At 58.5% G+C, this 14,149-nt stretch overlaps 1 protein-coding gene across 9 annotated transcripts; it reads right to left on the bottom strand.

Annotated features, from left to right (window-relative positions):
* Positions 1-11,544, bottom strand: C10H15orf39 (chromosome 10 C15orf39 homolog). Of its 9 annotated transcripts, none has more exons than XM_049812469.1 (5): positions 11,460-11,544; positions 7,308-10,784; positions 6,059-7,276; positions 2,687-5,930; positions 1-1,883 (listed from the first exon to the last, which is right to left on the bottom strand). In XM_049812469.1, the coding sequence occupies exons 4-5, from the start codon at positions 5,868-5,870 to the stop codon at positions 1,531-1,533; spliced, it is 3,537 nt and encodes a 1,178-aa protein (XP_049668426.1). In that variant the 5' UTR covers positions 5,871-5,930; positions 6,059-7,276; positions 7,308-10,784; positions 11,460-11,544; the 3' UTR covers positions 1-1,530. The 9 variants fall into 9 exon arrangements, with proteins under 9 accessions (XP_049668426.1, XP_049668427.1, XP_049668424.1 ...); XM_049812470.1 differs by having other exon boundaries at positions 7,308-10,755; positions 11,460-11,543; XM_049812475.1 differs by lacking the exon at positions 11,460-11,544 and adding an exon at positions 2,138-2,171 and having other exon boundaries at positions 1,748-1,883; positions 7,308-11,432.
* Positions 11,545-14,149: the final 2,605 nt, after the last annotated feature.

Raw genomic sequence — 14,149 nt, 5'->3', positions numbered from 1 at the left:
TGTTTGGAAACAAGCCAAACCCTTTTAATCAGGTGAGGCATCCCTTAAAATTCATGTTCTTACAAAATATTAAATAAAGTGAAGGAACTTTCTTCCCTGGAACCTTATATATATATATATATATATATATATATAAAAAAATTACAATATTATTAACAAACACTGCTTTCCAAATTGCTTTACAATGCTATACACAAACATGGCATGGCAAGGGAGAGTGAAGAGAACGGCAGTGTCCCCCCTTCCCTGTCCCCCACATGGCCAGTACACCCCACTTGAAAACCAGAAAGGCACCCACAGAAAACATGGCAGCAGCAGCCGCCACCTCCCCAGGCCAGCAAACACACCTTTTGGCTAAAAAGAGTCTATGGTATGGTTTGGGTAGGGTTTTTTTTTCTTTCTTTTTTTCCGCCCTCCATTTTCTTAGTTTAAAATAAATATTTTCTGTAGTGAAATAAAAAATAACAATCCTTATTTTGTTCCTCCACGCCCTGCATCAGCTGGAGAAACACCTGAGTGTCGAGTTTGTAAGGCCTCTGCTGTGTACCACTGCTGCAGACCGGGTGAGGGAAAGTCCATCCGTCCTCAGCTGCCGGGATCCCTCCTGGGATGCCCATCAACCTTTCGGTGCCCGCGGGATGGAAAAAAGGATCTCTCCTTCCAAGGTCTTGCAGCATCGCTCCCCTCTTCTGCCCCTCTGGTCACACCAGGGTCGCCGTGTCTCCATCAAGGTTATCCCCAAATGTGCATCTCCCATGTTCTCCTTTGGGACATCTGGGATCTGTGTTGTAAAGTGGTTTGGTTTTCTTTAACAGTCTTTAAATCTTTCTTGCAGCCTTTTTCAGCTATGATTGGGACTGAAACTCTCAGCCTGAACAGCTCACTCCCGCTGCCTTGGTCCAGCACGGTAAACAGGTGAAACCGTGAGTTTAAATAAAAAGGCAAGTATAAATTACTTTTTTTTTAAAAAAAAAAAAACAACAAACACATAACCTGAAGGCAGCAGCTCCTTATAAAGGTAAATTCATAACATTTTTAAAATGTCTTCATTTAAAACAACCAAAAAGTCAGTCCTGTGACTACAGAAGTTGCGGTTCCCTCGACCCTTAACATTGCCTTAAGTCTCCGTAGCACTTCAAAGATTAAAAACCAGGAGGAAGGTACGTTTAGCGGGAATGGCGTGTATAAAGCAGAAGAGGCGAGTTAGAGGAGAGAGGAGGGGACGTGGTAAATCATCCCTGCAGTAGCCAGCCTTTCTCCAAGGCTGAGAACGATGGTGTGGCCATTTCCATACTGCTCTTGCGGGTACAAACACTGCTCCAGGCCTCCAGCTCCGCGGGAACTCCAGCCCTTCCCTCCCGGTTCACTGGCTGCAGCCTGGCTGGTTGTGGATGGAGGTGGGAGATGCGCTAAAAGACGATGCATTAGAAGAAATGCAGCTCCAGCTGCTGCGAGGGGCTCGAGCCCATCCCCATGGGCCAGGGTACCACACCAGCCATCCCTGGAGCATCTCTGGACCATGCGTCCCTGTCACTGGTTTCCACCCCGAGCATCGTCCTCGGAGGGTCCCTGCGGTACCGATGGCCTCCAGGCACCAGCATCCCGGCAGGATCTGTCCCCGTCCTCGGGCACAGCCACCCCGCCAGTGAGAGAGGAGCATCTCCCTGCAGGTCTGCTGGTGACAGCCTCCTTCATCTCGGCAGCCGTGTCGCTGCCGGGAGAGGACCCTGCTCTGGGGACGAGGGGGACCTTCCTTTTCCCGTCCTCACGGGCAGGCGGTTCGGCTGTCGCCCTTGGCACGTTGCTTCGTGCGTCCTTTTTCTTCATGCTATCCGCGGCTATTGCTTTGCCATCAGCTTTCAGCGCCTCCACACCAGGGCTACCTGGGAGAGGAAAGAGTGGTTACCGAAGGCAGGGTGCCAAATAATCCACGCCCCCCCCCCCCCCCCCCGCCCAGCCAGCCACAAACCCCCGCTCCAGCCCAGCCCAGGCAGCAGAGCCGCTCGTGTTCACCTCCCCAGCCAGCCCAAGCTCCCTGTCGTCATGGTAAATACACCCAAATATACATACACCTTCACAAAACTACGTAGAAATCCTATAAATACATACAAATGCGCACGCAAGAAGAGTTACCTACTTGGAGGGATGCTGGCCAGCCTGTGAGCTCAAACCTGTAAGAAATAAAGCTGTCGGTGATGGACTCGAGCAGCAGCAAAAGGGTGTCCGGACAGGGAAGGGTGGTGCGACTGTCACCGGTGGGATGGGACAGCCATGGGTGGCAAGTCCGCCACGCGGCACGCACGCTGCCCCGATCCCAGCGTGTTCCTCAGCCGCCCGGCCCCACTGCGCTTGGAGGGGGAGAGGTGGCCTGGAGGTGACCGTCACCTCCTCGCTATCCCCGGGATGACTTTTCTCACCCGGGCAGGCACAGACAAGCCCCCCCACCAGCTCCACCCACCCACCACCAGGACCAGCTTTCTCCCTCTACAACCCACGCAGAAAAGCTAAATATTCTGCTCTGCAGAACCCTCGGTAGGACGAGGATGCCGAAGGACCGTGGAAGCGGTGGACGCTCCCACCGAACAGCAGCATCTGGGAGGCGGATGCAGCTGGAACTTCCCTGGAAAAGTCCCGGGGACCCATTGGTGTGACATCGACCCTCCAGGAGAGATGCCGGGCTACCTACCGAGCTGCTGCCTGATGGAGTTGTGCCAGTGGAGGTTCAGCAGGTCCGGGTAGATGTCGGGGAGCTGCTTGAGGGCGAGGAGCTTCAGCATGCGGGAGGTGCAGCTCTTCAGCTCCAGGTCCCGCAAGTGCCTCTCCTCCGAAAGCGTGGTGGGGCGCAGCTCCACCTTGTGCTCCTGCAGCACTTGGTCAACGGAGGCCCCGGAGAGCTTGGGGAAGAGCTTCTTCTTCACCACGTGGATGGGGATGAAGACGGCCCCCGCCCGGACTACGTGGGGGAAAGGACACTTGCGAGCGAACATGAAGGTCTGCAGCTGAGAGAGCAGGTTGGCGAGGAGAGCGGCCACGTCCTGGAAAGCCAGCCAGATCTCCTTGCCTTTGGTGAGCTTCTGAGGTTCGGGGATCCTGGAGCCGTTCTTGGGTTTGGAGGGGGATTTGGGCATCTCATCCAGCTCCTCCACCAGCTCTGCCTTCTTCAACCACTCCTGCAGGAGCTCTGGGGAGGACTTGGACACCGAGCGCGAAATAACGTCGCAGAGCCAGGTGTGCAGGGTGATGAAATACTGATCGGCGGAGGTCTGCGGGTCCAGGGACTTCATCTGCCTGGAAAGCGAGATGTTCTCCTCTCCCGCAGCTTGGGGGGCTTCGGGCAGCGGGGGCTGCTGCGGGTCCGGGCGAGCCTCCTGCAGAGCGGAGGTGCTGGGCTGGGGACCGGGCTGCGGGGCCGGGGGGCTGCTGGCCGGCGGGGAGGTGGAGGGGGTCCGTGGAGGTGGGCTGGGGATGCTGCTGGAGGGGGCTGGCGGTGGCGGTGGTGGTGGTGGGCTCGGCTGGGGGGCGCAGGGGCTGCCGGCCTGCCGGGGGGGCTCGGCGCCGGGCAGGAGGGAGCGCAGGATCTTGTATTTTTTGAACATGAAGGTGGCCGAGCTCTGGAAGTTGCTCTTGTCCCCAGAGGCCACCTCGAGCAGCAAGGGCAGCTCCTGGGGCTTGGCCCCCTCTTCCACCCCCACCTCCCCCCCAGGACCCTCTTTCTCCTCCTCCACCTCCTCCTTGTCCGGCATCCCCTCCGCACAGCTGATGGGTCCCCGGGTCTCCCCGGCTTGCTTTCTCTTCAAGCTGAGGTCCAGCACCATGTCCTCGGAGGCCGGCTGCCCACTCCCCGCCCCATCAGGGCTGCCCTCCCGAGACCCCGCGTCTCGGAGGACAAGCTTTGGCTCTTCGGGGACCCTTCTGTAACAGCTTTCCCCCGGGCTCTGGACCGCACCGCTGCCCGTCTTCAGCCCCCAGCCGGCCACCGACCCTGCGGGCAGCAGGCTGGACATCACCAAGACGTCTCCGAGGGCAGAGGGCTCCCGGCTGCCCCCCATGTTTTGGGGTGGGGTGTCCCCGGGCAGATGCTCCCTGCAGAAGGGGATCGGGGCTGAGCCCTCGGTCCCCTCCAGGTAGTCTCGGTAAGGTGCCAGGCTGAAGACGTTGTTGATCACTGGCATGGGAGGGGAGGAAGAAGAAACCTCGCTGTCCCTCGGGTCTTTCAGTCCCTGCGGGGGGGAGGCGGGCGGAGAAAGGGGGACAAGCTCTTTGGCTGCATCCTTGACCTGGCAGGCATCTTCCTTCCCTACGACGATGGGAGCCGGCGGTCCCCCACGGGGGGACTCCTGGGGGGCCGGGCTGGCCCTCCTCCCCGGGTAAGGGGGCTCCCGCTCCCCCTGGCTGGGTTTCACCCAGCCCCCTTCTCCTTTGAAAAACATCTCTGCGAGCCCCTCGGAGACCCCGGGCACCTTTTCTGGGGCGCAGATGGGTTGGAAATCACCGTTGTGCCTCGCTGCCGCTCGCTGCTGGGGACTTTCCACCCGGCGCCACTCGCAGCCCGGCTCCGTGCCGGCAAAGGAGGTACCGAATACGGCCACGTTGCCGGGGCTGAAGGCAAAGCCGGGGCCCGGCACGTAGCCAGCTCGCCGCGGCGGCTCGGCATCCCTCGGCAGCACCTCCGACTTGGCGGGCGGCGATGCCTCCGCGCTGGTGCCGGCCGCCCTCGGCACGTAGGTGTCCAAGGGGCTGGGAAAGTAGCTCCTTGGGGCTTGAGGCTTGAGGTAAGAGCCAGGAAAGGGCTCCCCGCTTCCCGCAAAGCCGAAACCTTTGTAGGCGCCGGGCAGGGCGCCGGGCTGTGCCTCCAAGGTGGGAACCGGGGGGTGGTAGAGGAGGGCAGTTTTATGGAGGGGCAGCGGGTAGTGGGTGTGCGGGTAGCACACCGGCGGTCTCTCCCGGTACACCGGGCTGGCGGTGGGTGGCTGGAGCTTGGCCCAGGGGTCCGGGCTGAGGCTGGAGGGCTCGGGCACCTTCCTCTGGCCGTGGGTGGTGGGGCAGCTGGCTTCCAGGAAGGGGTTGCCGGGGGGGGCCCTGTATTTCTCAAAGGCGGCATAGTAGGGGGAGAAGGCGACGGGGGAGCCCACCTTCTCCTTGGCGGGCAGCGCCAGGCTGGGGTGCAGCGGCGGGAGGCCGGGGTTGGAGCGGGGACCCCTCTTGTGCAGCCCGGTGCCGCCACGGGGCTCTCCAGGGTGGAGGGGGTGGCCGGCGGGGGCGGCAGCGGGCAGAGCCCAGTCCGCATCCCCCGGTCTCTGCCGCAGGCTCTCCGCCCGGGGTCCCAGCGGCAGAGCCATCCTGGGGTCCATAAAGCACGCGGGGGCTCTGTACACCGGCTTGGGGACAGCCAGGGGGGTCGCCTTGTTCACAGCCACCGGCTTCTTCACCGGGAAGGGGTGTCCTCCCGGAGCTGGCGGCGGGCTGGACCACTTCTCCCTCACCATCAGCGGCTCCTGCATCGGACCGTCCTTGGCCTTTTCGGCGCCCGGGAGCTGCAGCCCGGTCCCCAGGCCCTCGGGTCGGTACAGCAGGCAGCTCACCAGCGGCCCCTCCGCCGGCACGGGCTGGCTGCCGGCACCGGTGCCGTAGTGCAGGTAGGTGGTCGCCGGGCTCCAGCGTGCCAGGGGCCGCTCGGGGCCGTCGGGGCTTTGCAGCGGGCAGGCGAAGTAGGAGCCCTTGTAGTTGAAATGGTTTTCGGAGCTGGGCTTGGGCAGGGGGCTGGATTTGCAAAGGCCAGCGGGGAAGCCGGCGGCGGGATCCGTTTCCAGCCGAGGTAGCTTGTTGAAAATCGTGGGGTCCAGAGACTCCAAGTGCCGTTTCGAGGCCATTTATACGTTGCTGCCGGTGTCCCGACCAGGGCAGGCGATGGGAGAGGTGAGCTGGCCTTTCTGAATGGGGGGGGAGAGAGAGAGAGAGAAAATAAATCGTGAGCAAAGCAAGTCCCCGTGGCAAGCACTCGGCCTGCGGTGGAATGGCACGGCCTGACAGGGGCCGCCGAGAGCTCCCCGAAAGTCACCTTGCCCACGCGCTGGCTGGAGAAAGCGTGTTGGTTCTCACGTGCAGCTTTTCCTTATTCGTGCTCAACATCACGCTGGAAGGCTAAAGGAGAGGGGATCTGTGGGAAGCCCTGCTCGTCTCACAGTCGGCCTCTGCCAAGGGCAACAGGGACTCGCTTCCCTTCCCCCATCCTCCCAGCACCTGGCAGAGATCCTAAAAAAAGCCAGCCCACCCCAATTGAGAAGCAACATTTGATCCTCAGCGTGGAAGCTAGGGATCCGGTCAGGCGCTGCCCTCCCTCGGTGCTGGCTGGGGCAGCCCTGCACTAAGCCAGGATGGGAGCCTGAAGCCGGCGGGGGAGGATCCTGGTAGGCTGGCTGAGCATTCCTCCGTCCGTCTCCTTGGAAAAGCCCTGAAAAGCTCTCGCCGCTTTGCTTTCAAAGCCCCAGCGAGCGTCTGTTGCAGGCAGCGGGGAGCAAAGCCGGGTCAGCTCAGGTGAAGGTGAAATTCCAAGCTAATTTGAGACTTTTCCCCCCCAAGGCAGCAGCCTGCAGCTCAGGGGGACCTTCTTCCTTATGGTCTTGTCTGATTTTGGGCTGGTGCTGAGGTGGGACCTGGGTGCTGGCCTGCAGTGTCAGGCGGTGCATGCCAGCAGGTGGAGCTGGCAGACCGTCCCAGCATCGCTCGGCCTTCCCAGGCATCACCCCGCATCCCCTGAGCAGTGCAAGTATCCCCCCAGTATCTCCTGGCATCACCCAGCATCCCCCCAGTACTGCCCAGCGTCTCCTGAGCATCCTACTGAGACACTTGCGCGTTGCTTGGGCCCCAAGAGCATTCCTGGACCTTCACCCAGTATTCCCCCAGCATCACCTGAGCATCGTGTACAACGCCCAAGCGAGCCTCAAGACCTGCCTGAGCATTGCTGGACCACGGTTCAGCATCCTCCCAGCATGACCAAACATCATCTCCCAAGTATGACCAAACGTCACCCAGCATCTCCCAAGCATGGCCAAATGTCACTCAGCATCTCCCAAGTATGACCAAACATCACCCAGTATCTCCCAAGCACGGCCAAATGTCACCCAGCATCTCCCAAGCACGGCCAAATGTTACCCGGCATCTCCCAAGTATGACCAAACGTCACCCAGCATCTCCCAAGCACGGCCAAATGTCACCCGGCATCTCCCAAGTATGACCAAACGTCACCCAGCATCTCCCAAGCACGGCCAAATGTCACCTGGCATCTCCCAAGTATGACCAAACGTCACCCAGCATCTCCCAAGCACGGCCAAATGTCACCCGGCATCTCCCAAGTATGACCAAACGTCACCCAGCATCTCCCAAGCACGGCCAAATGTCACCCGGCATCTCCCAAGTATGACCAAACGTCACCCAGCATCTCCCAAGCACGGCCAAATGTCACCCGGCATCTCCCAAGTATGACCAAACGTCACCCAGCATCTCCCAAGCACGGCCAAATGTCACCCAGCATCCTCCCAGCATGCCCAAACGTCACCCAGCCATCTCCCAAGCATGACCCAACATCACCCAGCATCTTCCTAGCATTCCCAAACGTCACCCAGCATCCTCCCAGCATGGCCAGACGTCATCCAGCATCCTCCCAGCATGGCCAAACATCACCCAGCATCCTCCCAGCATGGCCATACATCACCCAGCATCCCCCAAGCCCATGGATGGACTTTCTGCAGTAGAATCTCGTGTCTGTTCTTCACCCCCCCCGTGTTTTTTTTTTCTTTTTGTGGCAAAAATTAGCAGAGAAGCAAGGAAGGAAATGGAGGAAGAGAGCGTGGAGATAAGATAAAAGCCTTGCCCGCAGAAGGGGAAAGGGAGCAGATAACTGGGGAGACTTGCAAGGGTAGATAAGGGACCCGAGCGCGGTGGCTTTGCTCTGCAGCGCGGCCGGCGTCCAGAGCCGAGCCGCACGCAGCCCGCTCTGGCAAGCCGCACGCTACACCCTGCCAGCTCTCCCTGCCGTGCGGGCAGAGCCCTGCCAGACCCCTTACGGGCAGAAACAGGGCTCACAGGTCCACCGGCCGCCCAGCCGCGGGCGCGGGTGCCCCTGCCCAGCTGCAGCTCTGCCCAAAACAGCAGTTCTGGCATGGCTGAGCGGGCTGCACCCCTCTGCCGTTCCCTCGCGTTGGGTTTCTTTCCCAACCTCCACCAATTTCTCGCTTTCCAGGGAGGATGCTTCTTCCCCGGACTCCTCTGAAAAACCTCTTTGGAGGGTCGACGCTTCCCTGCGGACGAGAAAGAAGCTCGTCTCCCCTCTCGCACGCTCAGAAGCAGCTCCCCAAAGAAAGGGGCCATGGGGCGACCGCATCATTTCTAACAGCTTGATCCTCAGGAGCCTCTGGGCAATATCCGAGACGTCCAGTACCAATCAAATTTGCCATCCCTTAGATCCAGGGAAAATGCTCCCTTCAAATTGAAAAAGATTGGAGAAACCCCTAAACCCCTGCTTTCCACACAAGACCTTGGCCCAAGGCAGGAGATCGGTGCCTTCTCGCCCCGGCGCGTTGCTGCAGGCTCCTCCATCACCAAATATTGGCTGAGATATTTTAGGGGCCCATCCCCAGGATAAGTCGGCTGCACATTGCCACATGCCCCCCCCCCCCCCCCCCGCAAAAAAAAACGAGCCGCAGGCTTTCCTTACATCCTTACGATTGGGAGGATGTGAAGCAGGAGGGCAGGCCGGGGACCCCAAACTGGGTTATTTTCCTTTCCAGCCGACCGCTTTCCCCACACACCGGTGGCCTGAGAGGGTTTTTTGGGGAAGGTGGTGTTTAAATCCATCTCCCTGAGAGGTACTGCGTGGGAGGGAGAAGCAGGCATGGGATCCCTTCCCTGCGGTGACGATGCTTGGGGTGGACAAGCTGGGACAGAAACCCGGGATCTTGTGACTTCCGACATTTCCCCACTGCTTTTTCCCCCCTTCCCTGAAACAAGCTGATCTACAAAACCCGTGGCGCCGGGCACGTTGTGCAACCGGCCCCGCCGTCACCGCGGGACCAGGTTCTGCCGCCGGGCACACGGGCAACACCGACGCAATCGCCCCGTTTCCAAACCTCCTGCAATCACGGCAGCGGAGACCCCTCTTTAGGAGGGGAGGAAGGAAAAGGCCTCGTAACGCCATTACAAGGAGACCTTTCCCCTCGGGAACGCCCCAACCCCTTCCCACCAATTCTGTGGGAAAGCGGGCGGCCAGCTCCGACTTCCAGCCTTGCTGGAGGGATGCAGAACAGAGCAAGACATCCCACTGCGGTAGCCGGAGCCAGGCACTTGGATTCTCTGATGTCTGATAGGGGTTGAGCTCATTAACCTCATTAGGGTGAGGGCGCTAATGGGCTCCCTCTTTCTATGAAATACACTGGGGCTTTGCCCCGGTTGCCGCCATCCCGACACCTGCGCCATTTCAGACCCAAGAAAACAGCTCTGCTTTCGCTGTCACCATCAGCCCTTCCCCTCCGGGACTATCCCCTTGCAGCCGGCGCGGCGATGCCCTCCTTCCTTTCCCCCAGCCACGGGAGAGATGCCGGGGCCGGGGGCCGCAGGGAGGAGAGGGGCACGTGGGAATCGGGGTTGGGGGGGACGCCTGGGCGAACGCTAACACGTGTGGCCAGTGCTTGCGATACCAAAACCTCACAGCTGGGGAAAGCAGTGGGTGGATTCAACACAAGCGATTTATTCCTCTTTTTTTCTTTTTTTTTTTGAATTTTTTTTTTTTCCCCTCCTTCTTCTTTGCAGGGGTTTTTCCCAGAAGAGGCTGCTCGGCCAGGATGGAGAAGAGTAAAACCAAATAAAAAGGAGCACGTGCTCCCCCACCGCGTGCAGGCTAAGCGCTCATGGGCCACGGCCAGCTTTATCTGCCACGTTTCGGATGTCGAAAGGGCACGGGAGCCCTCCCGTGCCCCCTCCGCCGGGGTTCCTTGGCCTACCGAGGCTGCTGGGGATGGCTCAGACGTCTCTTTTTTCTTTTTCTGCTCCGACGGCTCCGAACAAGCGTGGCTGGGTCTGTTATCGCCGGGGCAGTCAGGCACGGCACACGGCTCCCCGGCATTTCCTCCCCAGGATGCGACGCCCGAACGCGGCCGTAATAAGCGGGAGCTTCTCATCACAGCCTCCCGCCTCCTCCATCGCCACGTGACGCGAAGAAACAGCCGCCAACTCCCAGGCAGCCCGCAGGAATCAAGAAATAAACCCCCAAATCTCCCAAGCCCGCTGGCATCGGGCATCCCTAGCCAGCCCACAGTCCCTCCCCGACGCCCCGAGACACCCCGCCGGGGTCCTGTGGCGGAGGGCCGCTAACGGAGGGGGTTTTCCCCGTGTCACCCCAAAGCGAGTGGACTGCTCCCCTCGGTAAGAAGGTGGTTTCCCGTCCGGCTGCAACACGGGTTTCACAATCGCGGGGACTTTGGGTCCCTGCCGAGGAGGTCACCTTTCCCATCTCGCCGGTGGGTTTGGATGCGATCGCTGGCGAGGCTTCCCCCGTTGAGGTCGTTAGGGGGGGGGGGCAAACAAGAGGCCTTAGCGGTCCCAGCTCCCTCTTTTCATACCTTATCCCTCTTCAAAAAAGTTTGCAGCTCCGGAGCTTTTCCCAGGTAGGCAAAAGCCCGGCCGGAGCTGCTTTTTAAGAGAGTATCCTCACCCAGCACGGGCAGCAAGCCGTTGCTTGTATTGCAGATGAGGTTGTCGTTCCTGAAAAAGCCCCAGCAATAGTCACTTTTCTAAAAAAAAAAAAAAAACTTAACTAAGCCCGTAGCAGCCACCAGATGGGCAGAGCGACAGCCTCCAGACCGACATCTGAATATTTAGGGGATTAAACCCCCTCCGATACGCAGGTCCAAACGCATCGATCCAACTCCGACCCATCGGCGTCACGTCCCAGCTTGACCACGGTCAGGCACGGACCTGGCGAGGACCGTCCGTCCGTCCATCCTTCTGTCCCCTCCGCTCCGCCACGACCACGACATTTGCGGGGCCGATCGCGACCCCCTCAAATAACCCTCGGCGGGTTCATGCTCTTGCGGGGAGGCCGGGGGGGGGGGGGAGACCGAAGGCGCTCGAACCAAAGTATCCATAAATGGGTAAAAACCCTGGAAGCGGAGCCTGAAGCCCATTCTTCCCAGCATGGCCCAACGAGAACCAGCTGAGCTGCAGGCAACCCTTAAGATGGGGTACAGCAAAGCCGGGGGGGGGTGGGTGGGGAAACCCTCCTGGGGCGCAACCCCCCAGCTGGGAGCTCAAAGGCAAAGCGGGGGACGTTGCGGGGGGGGGGGGGGGGGTGTCTGGGACCCTCCCCGGTCCCTTTTGCCTCCCCCGCATCCCTCCAGCGGAACCTCAGCGGGCAACCGGGGTCGGGGGGACACACCGGGGGTCGGCTCCGACCCCTCCTCACTCACCTGCGGCGGCGGCGCGATGCCTCCCCCGGAGCATCTCTACGGGGTCGGGCGGGGGGTTCGGCGGTGGGGGGGGGGGCTGCGGCCGCTGCCCCGCTCGGCCGGCAGCCTGCATTGTGCGGAGGAAGTGGGAGGAGGAGGAGGAGGAGGAGGAGGAGGAGGAGGAGGAGGAGGAGGGAGGGCTGGGTGTGCGTGTGGGCCGGCCGGAGGAGGGGACGGGACGGGATGGGATGGGGTGGGATGGGACGGGATGGGATGGGATGAAGGGACAGCCCGCCACATGTGCGCTGAGCTGGTCGGGGCTCTGCCCCGACTCTCTATACAGTAAAATCTGCCCCCCCCCCCCCCCGTTAAGGGACACCCCCCCCCCCCCCCAGCGGGGAACCGCTGTTAGGGAAGGGTCCCCGTTGCAGCAACCCCCCCCCCCCCCCCCCGTTATGGGGAGCCTACGTTGGGGGGAGCCCCGTTAAAGGGAGCCCCCCTCATTGTAGGGAGCCCCCATTAGGGATGAGCCCCCTGTTAAAGAGGACCCCCCGTTACAGGGAGACGCCCCCCCCCCCCCTTTTTCAGAGGAGCCCCTGCACAGGAGTGTGTTGTGTGTGTCCCCCCCCCGCCCAGGGATGGGGGGGCTGGATGCAGGCGCAGGGCCCCGGTCTGTCCGTCCGCACACAAGCGCTTTTCCCATCTCACGTGCAGGGACTAGAGGGAAGCTGAGGGATCCACCGACGGTTTGGGGATGGTTTCTTAGTCCCCCTCACGGTCACCCCCCACCCCAAGGAAAAAGAGTCTCCTCCTGGATTTAAGCCTGCCCCCCCCCCCCAGGGGACACCCCCACAAGCACAAGGGGTCAAGCCCCAAACCTCTCTGCCAGCATTAACGTGTAGCGTTTATCCAAGGAGTTGCATCTGGAAAGGTCCGCGCAAACCTTCCCCAACTAATAATTAACCCTCATAAAAGGCCCATAAGTACGAGTAAAGCGATGACACAGCTGCTACAAGATTAAGTGAGTTGCCCAAGGCCATAGAGTGAAGCGGTGGCAGAGGCCCAGCTCCCACGGGGCCTGAGAAATAAAGATTTCTACTTTTCAAATAGCTTTCTCTTCCACTATAGAGCAAGTTGCTCCTTGGGTGGCATGGGGGAGTGCCTCAAAACACCATCATCTGAGCACGGTTTTATTGGAAACCAAAACCTCCGAGCATCCTCAGATGGCAGGTGGCAGGAAAAAGGGGAGGAAAATGGTTCCCTTGGAGGTTTCCCAAGAGAATGAGCTTTACATTTACTCAACGTTACGGCAACATAATGATTATTGATGGGGAGTTGGCTATCTGGATTGTTTTGGGAAGGGATCTACCTCAGCCCCAGCTCACCCAGACGTTCGAAGCCACTCACGCTCTTTTTGGCCCCAGTTCAGCACAGGGCTTAGGAATGTGCCTAATGATTAATGCAGGTGATTAAGGGCCGTATTGAACAAAGACCGAGAAGCCAGTGTTTGAATTCTCCTCTCCTTGGCCTCACAACCATTCTTTCTCCCTTATGGCATTTTTTTAATTTATAGCAGTTTTGTGGCAGCAGCAGTTGAGTCCTGCAAAGAAAATAAGTAGCTGGGAGGAGCCAGCTCTGAATTTCCAGTCCCTCAGCTCTGATGTTTACACACGATTGCTTTGTCTGGAGTTCATTGATCATGTGCTGCCGTAATATTTTCTTTGGTCAAACTGTAATGCAATTATCTAATAATTATTATATGTTTAATTATTAGATATTCTATACTAGTATGTAATATATAATAGTTACTATATATTAAAATGAGTGAATGGGAGGATAGTAAAGCTTATTATTTGGAGTTATGGTCATAAAAAAAAAAAATACCCGTGTTAATTTTTACCTCGCTGGAGAGAACTGCAATTCACTTGACGTGGCAGATAATCCCTTTAAGCTTGAGCTGGTTAATACATTTGCTTAGCTTTTCACCAGAAACACTCTTCCTCATCCGTACTTGGACACAACTCTGCTGCCAGTCATTCAGCCGAACTCTTAAAACTAAACCTCACCAAAATCTTCTCCCTGGTTTTCAGACTCATGGGGCTTTTTTTTTTTTTTTTTAAATCTGTGATTTCTGTAATATCCTTTTCCTCCTAAAAAGACTTTTAAATGCTGTGACGTGTGGCACGAGATTCTCAAGGCAGCCTCTTCTAATTTCTAGAGGATGTTTTGGGTTTATGCTGACTTATTCTAAAACACACATAATTTCCCATATAATCTCCCTCTTGAAATAACTCAGTCTTGCATTTCTCTAGAGCAGAGAGGGGGGTTTCTACCTGTCCTCTAAGCAAATACCTGCTCTGTTTTCTTCTTTTTGCTGTGAATTTCCTTCTCTCTCGACTTCCTGTGTGATTCATCTCTTCATTAGCAACTGAAATCGGCTGAGCAGCAACAAACCTGCTCCTTGCTGAGGCATCAAACCTGCTGGCACCATCAGCACAGTAGACACCAGCCTCAAAAGAAACCACTATTTTTTTTATATTTTTTTTTTTTAATTTTTAAATTTTTTTTAAGACATAAGCGCTCAGGAAAATGGCCTTTGGGGTGGTGATTCCCAGCTCTGATGCACCCAGGGAAACTCCTTGCCCCTCCAGCCACCAGCATCCTCCGTGGTGGGGAGCACCTTGGGGGCGACCTTGGGGACCTGACTGATG

This window comes from Accipiter gentilis, chromosome 10, assembly GCF_929443795.1.
Source record: "Accipiter gentilis chromosome 10, bAccGen1.1, whole genome shotgun sequence".
Taxonomy (NCBI): Eukaryota; Metazoa; Chordata; class Aves; order Accipitriformes; family Accipitridae; genus Astur; species Astur gentilis.
This window is presented reverse-complemented; position numbering and strand designations above follow the sequence as displayed.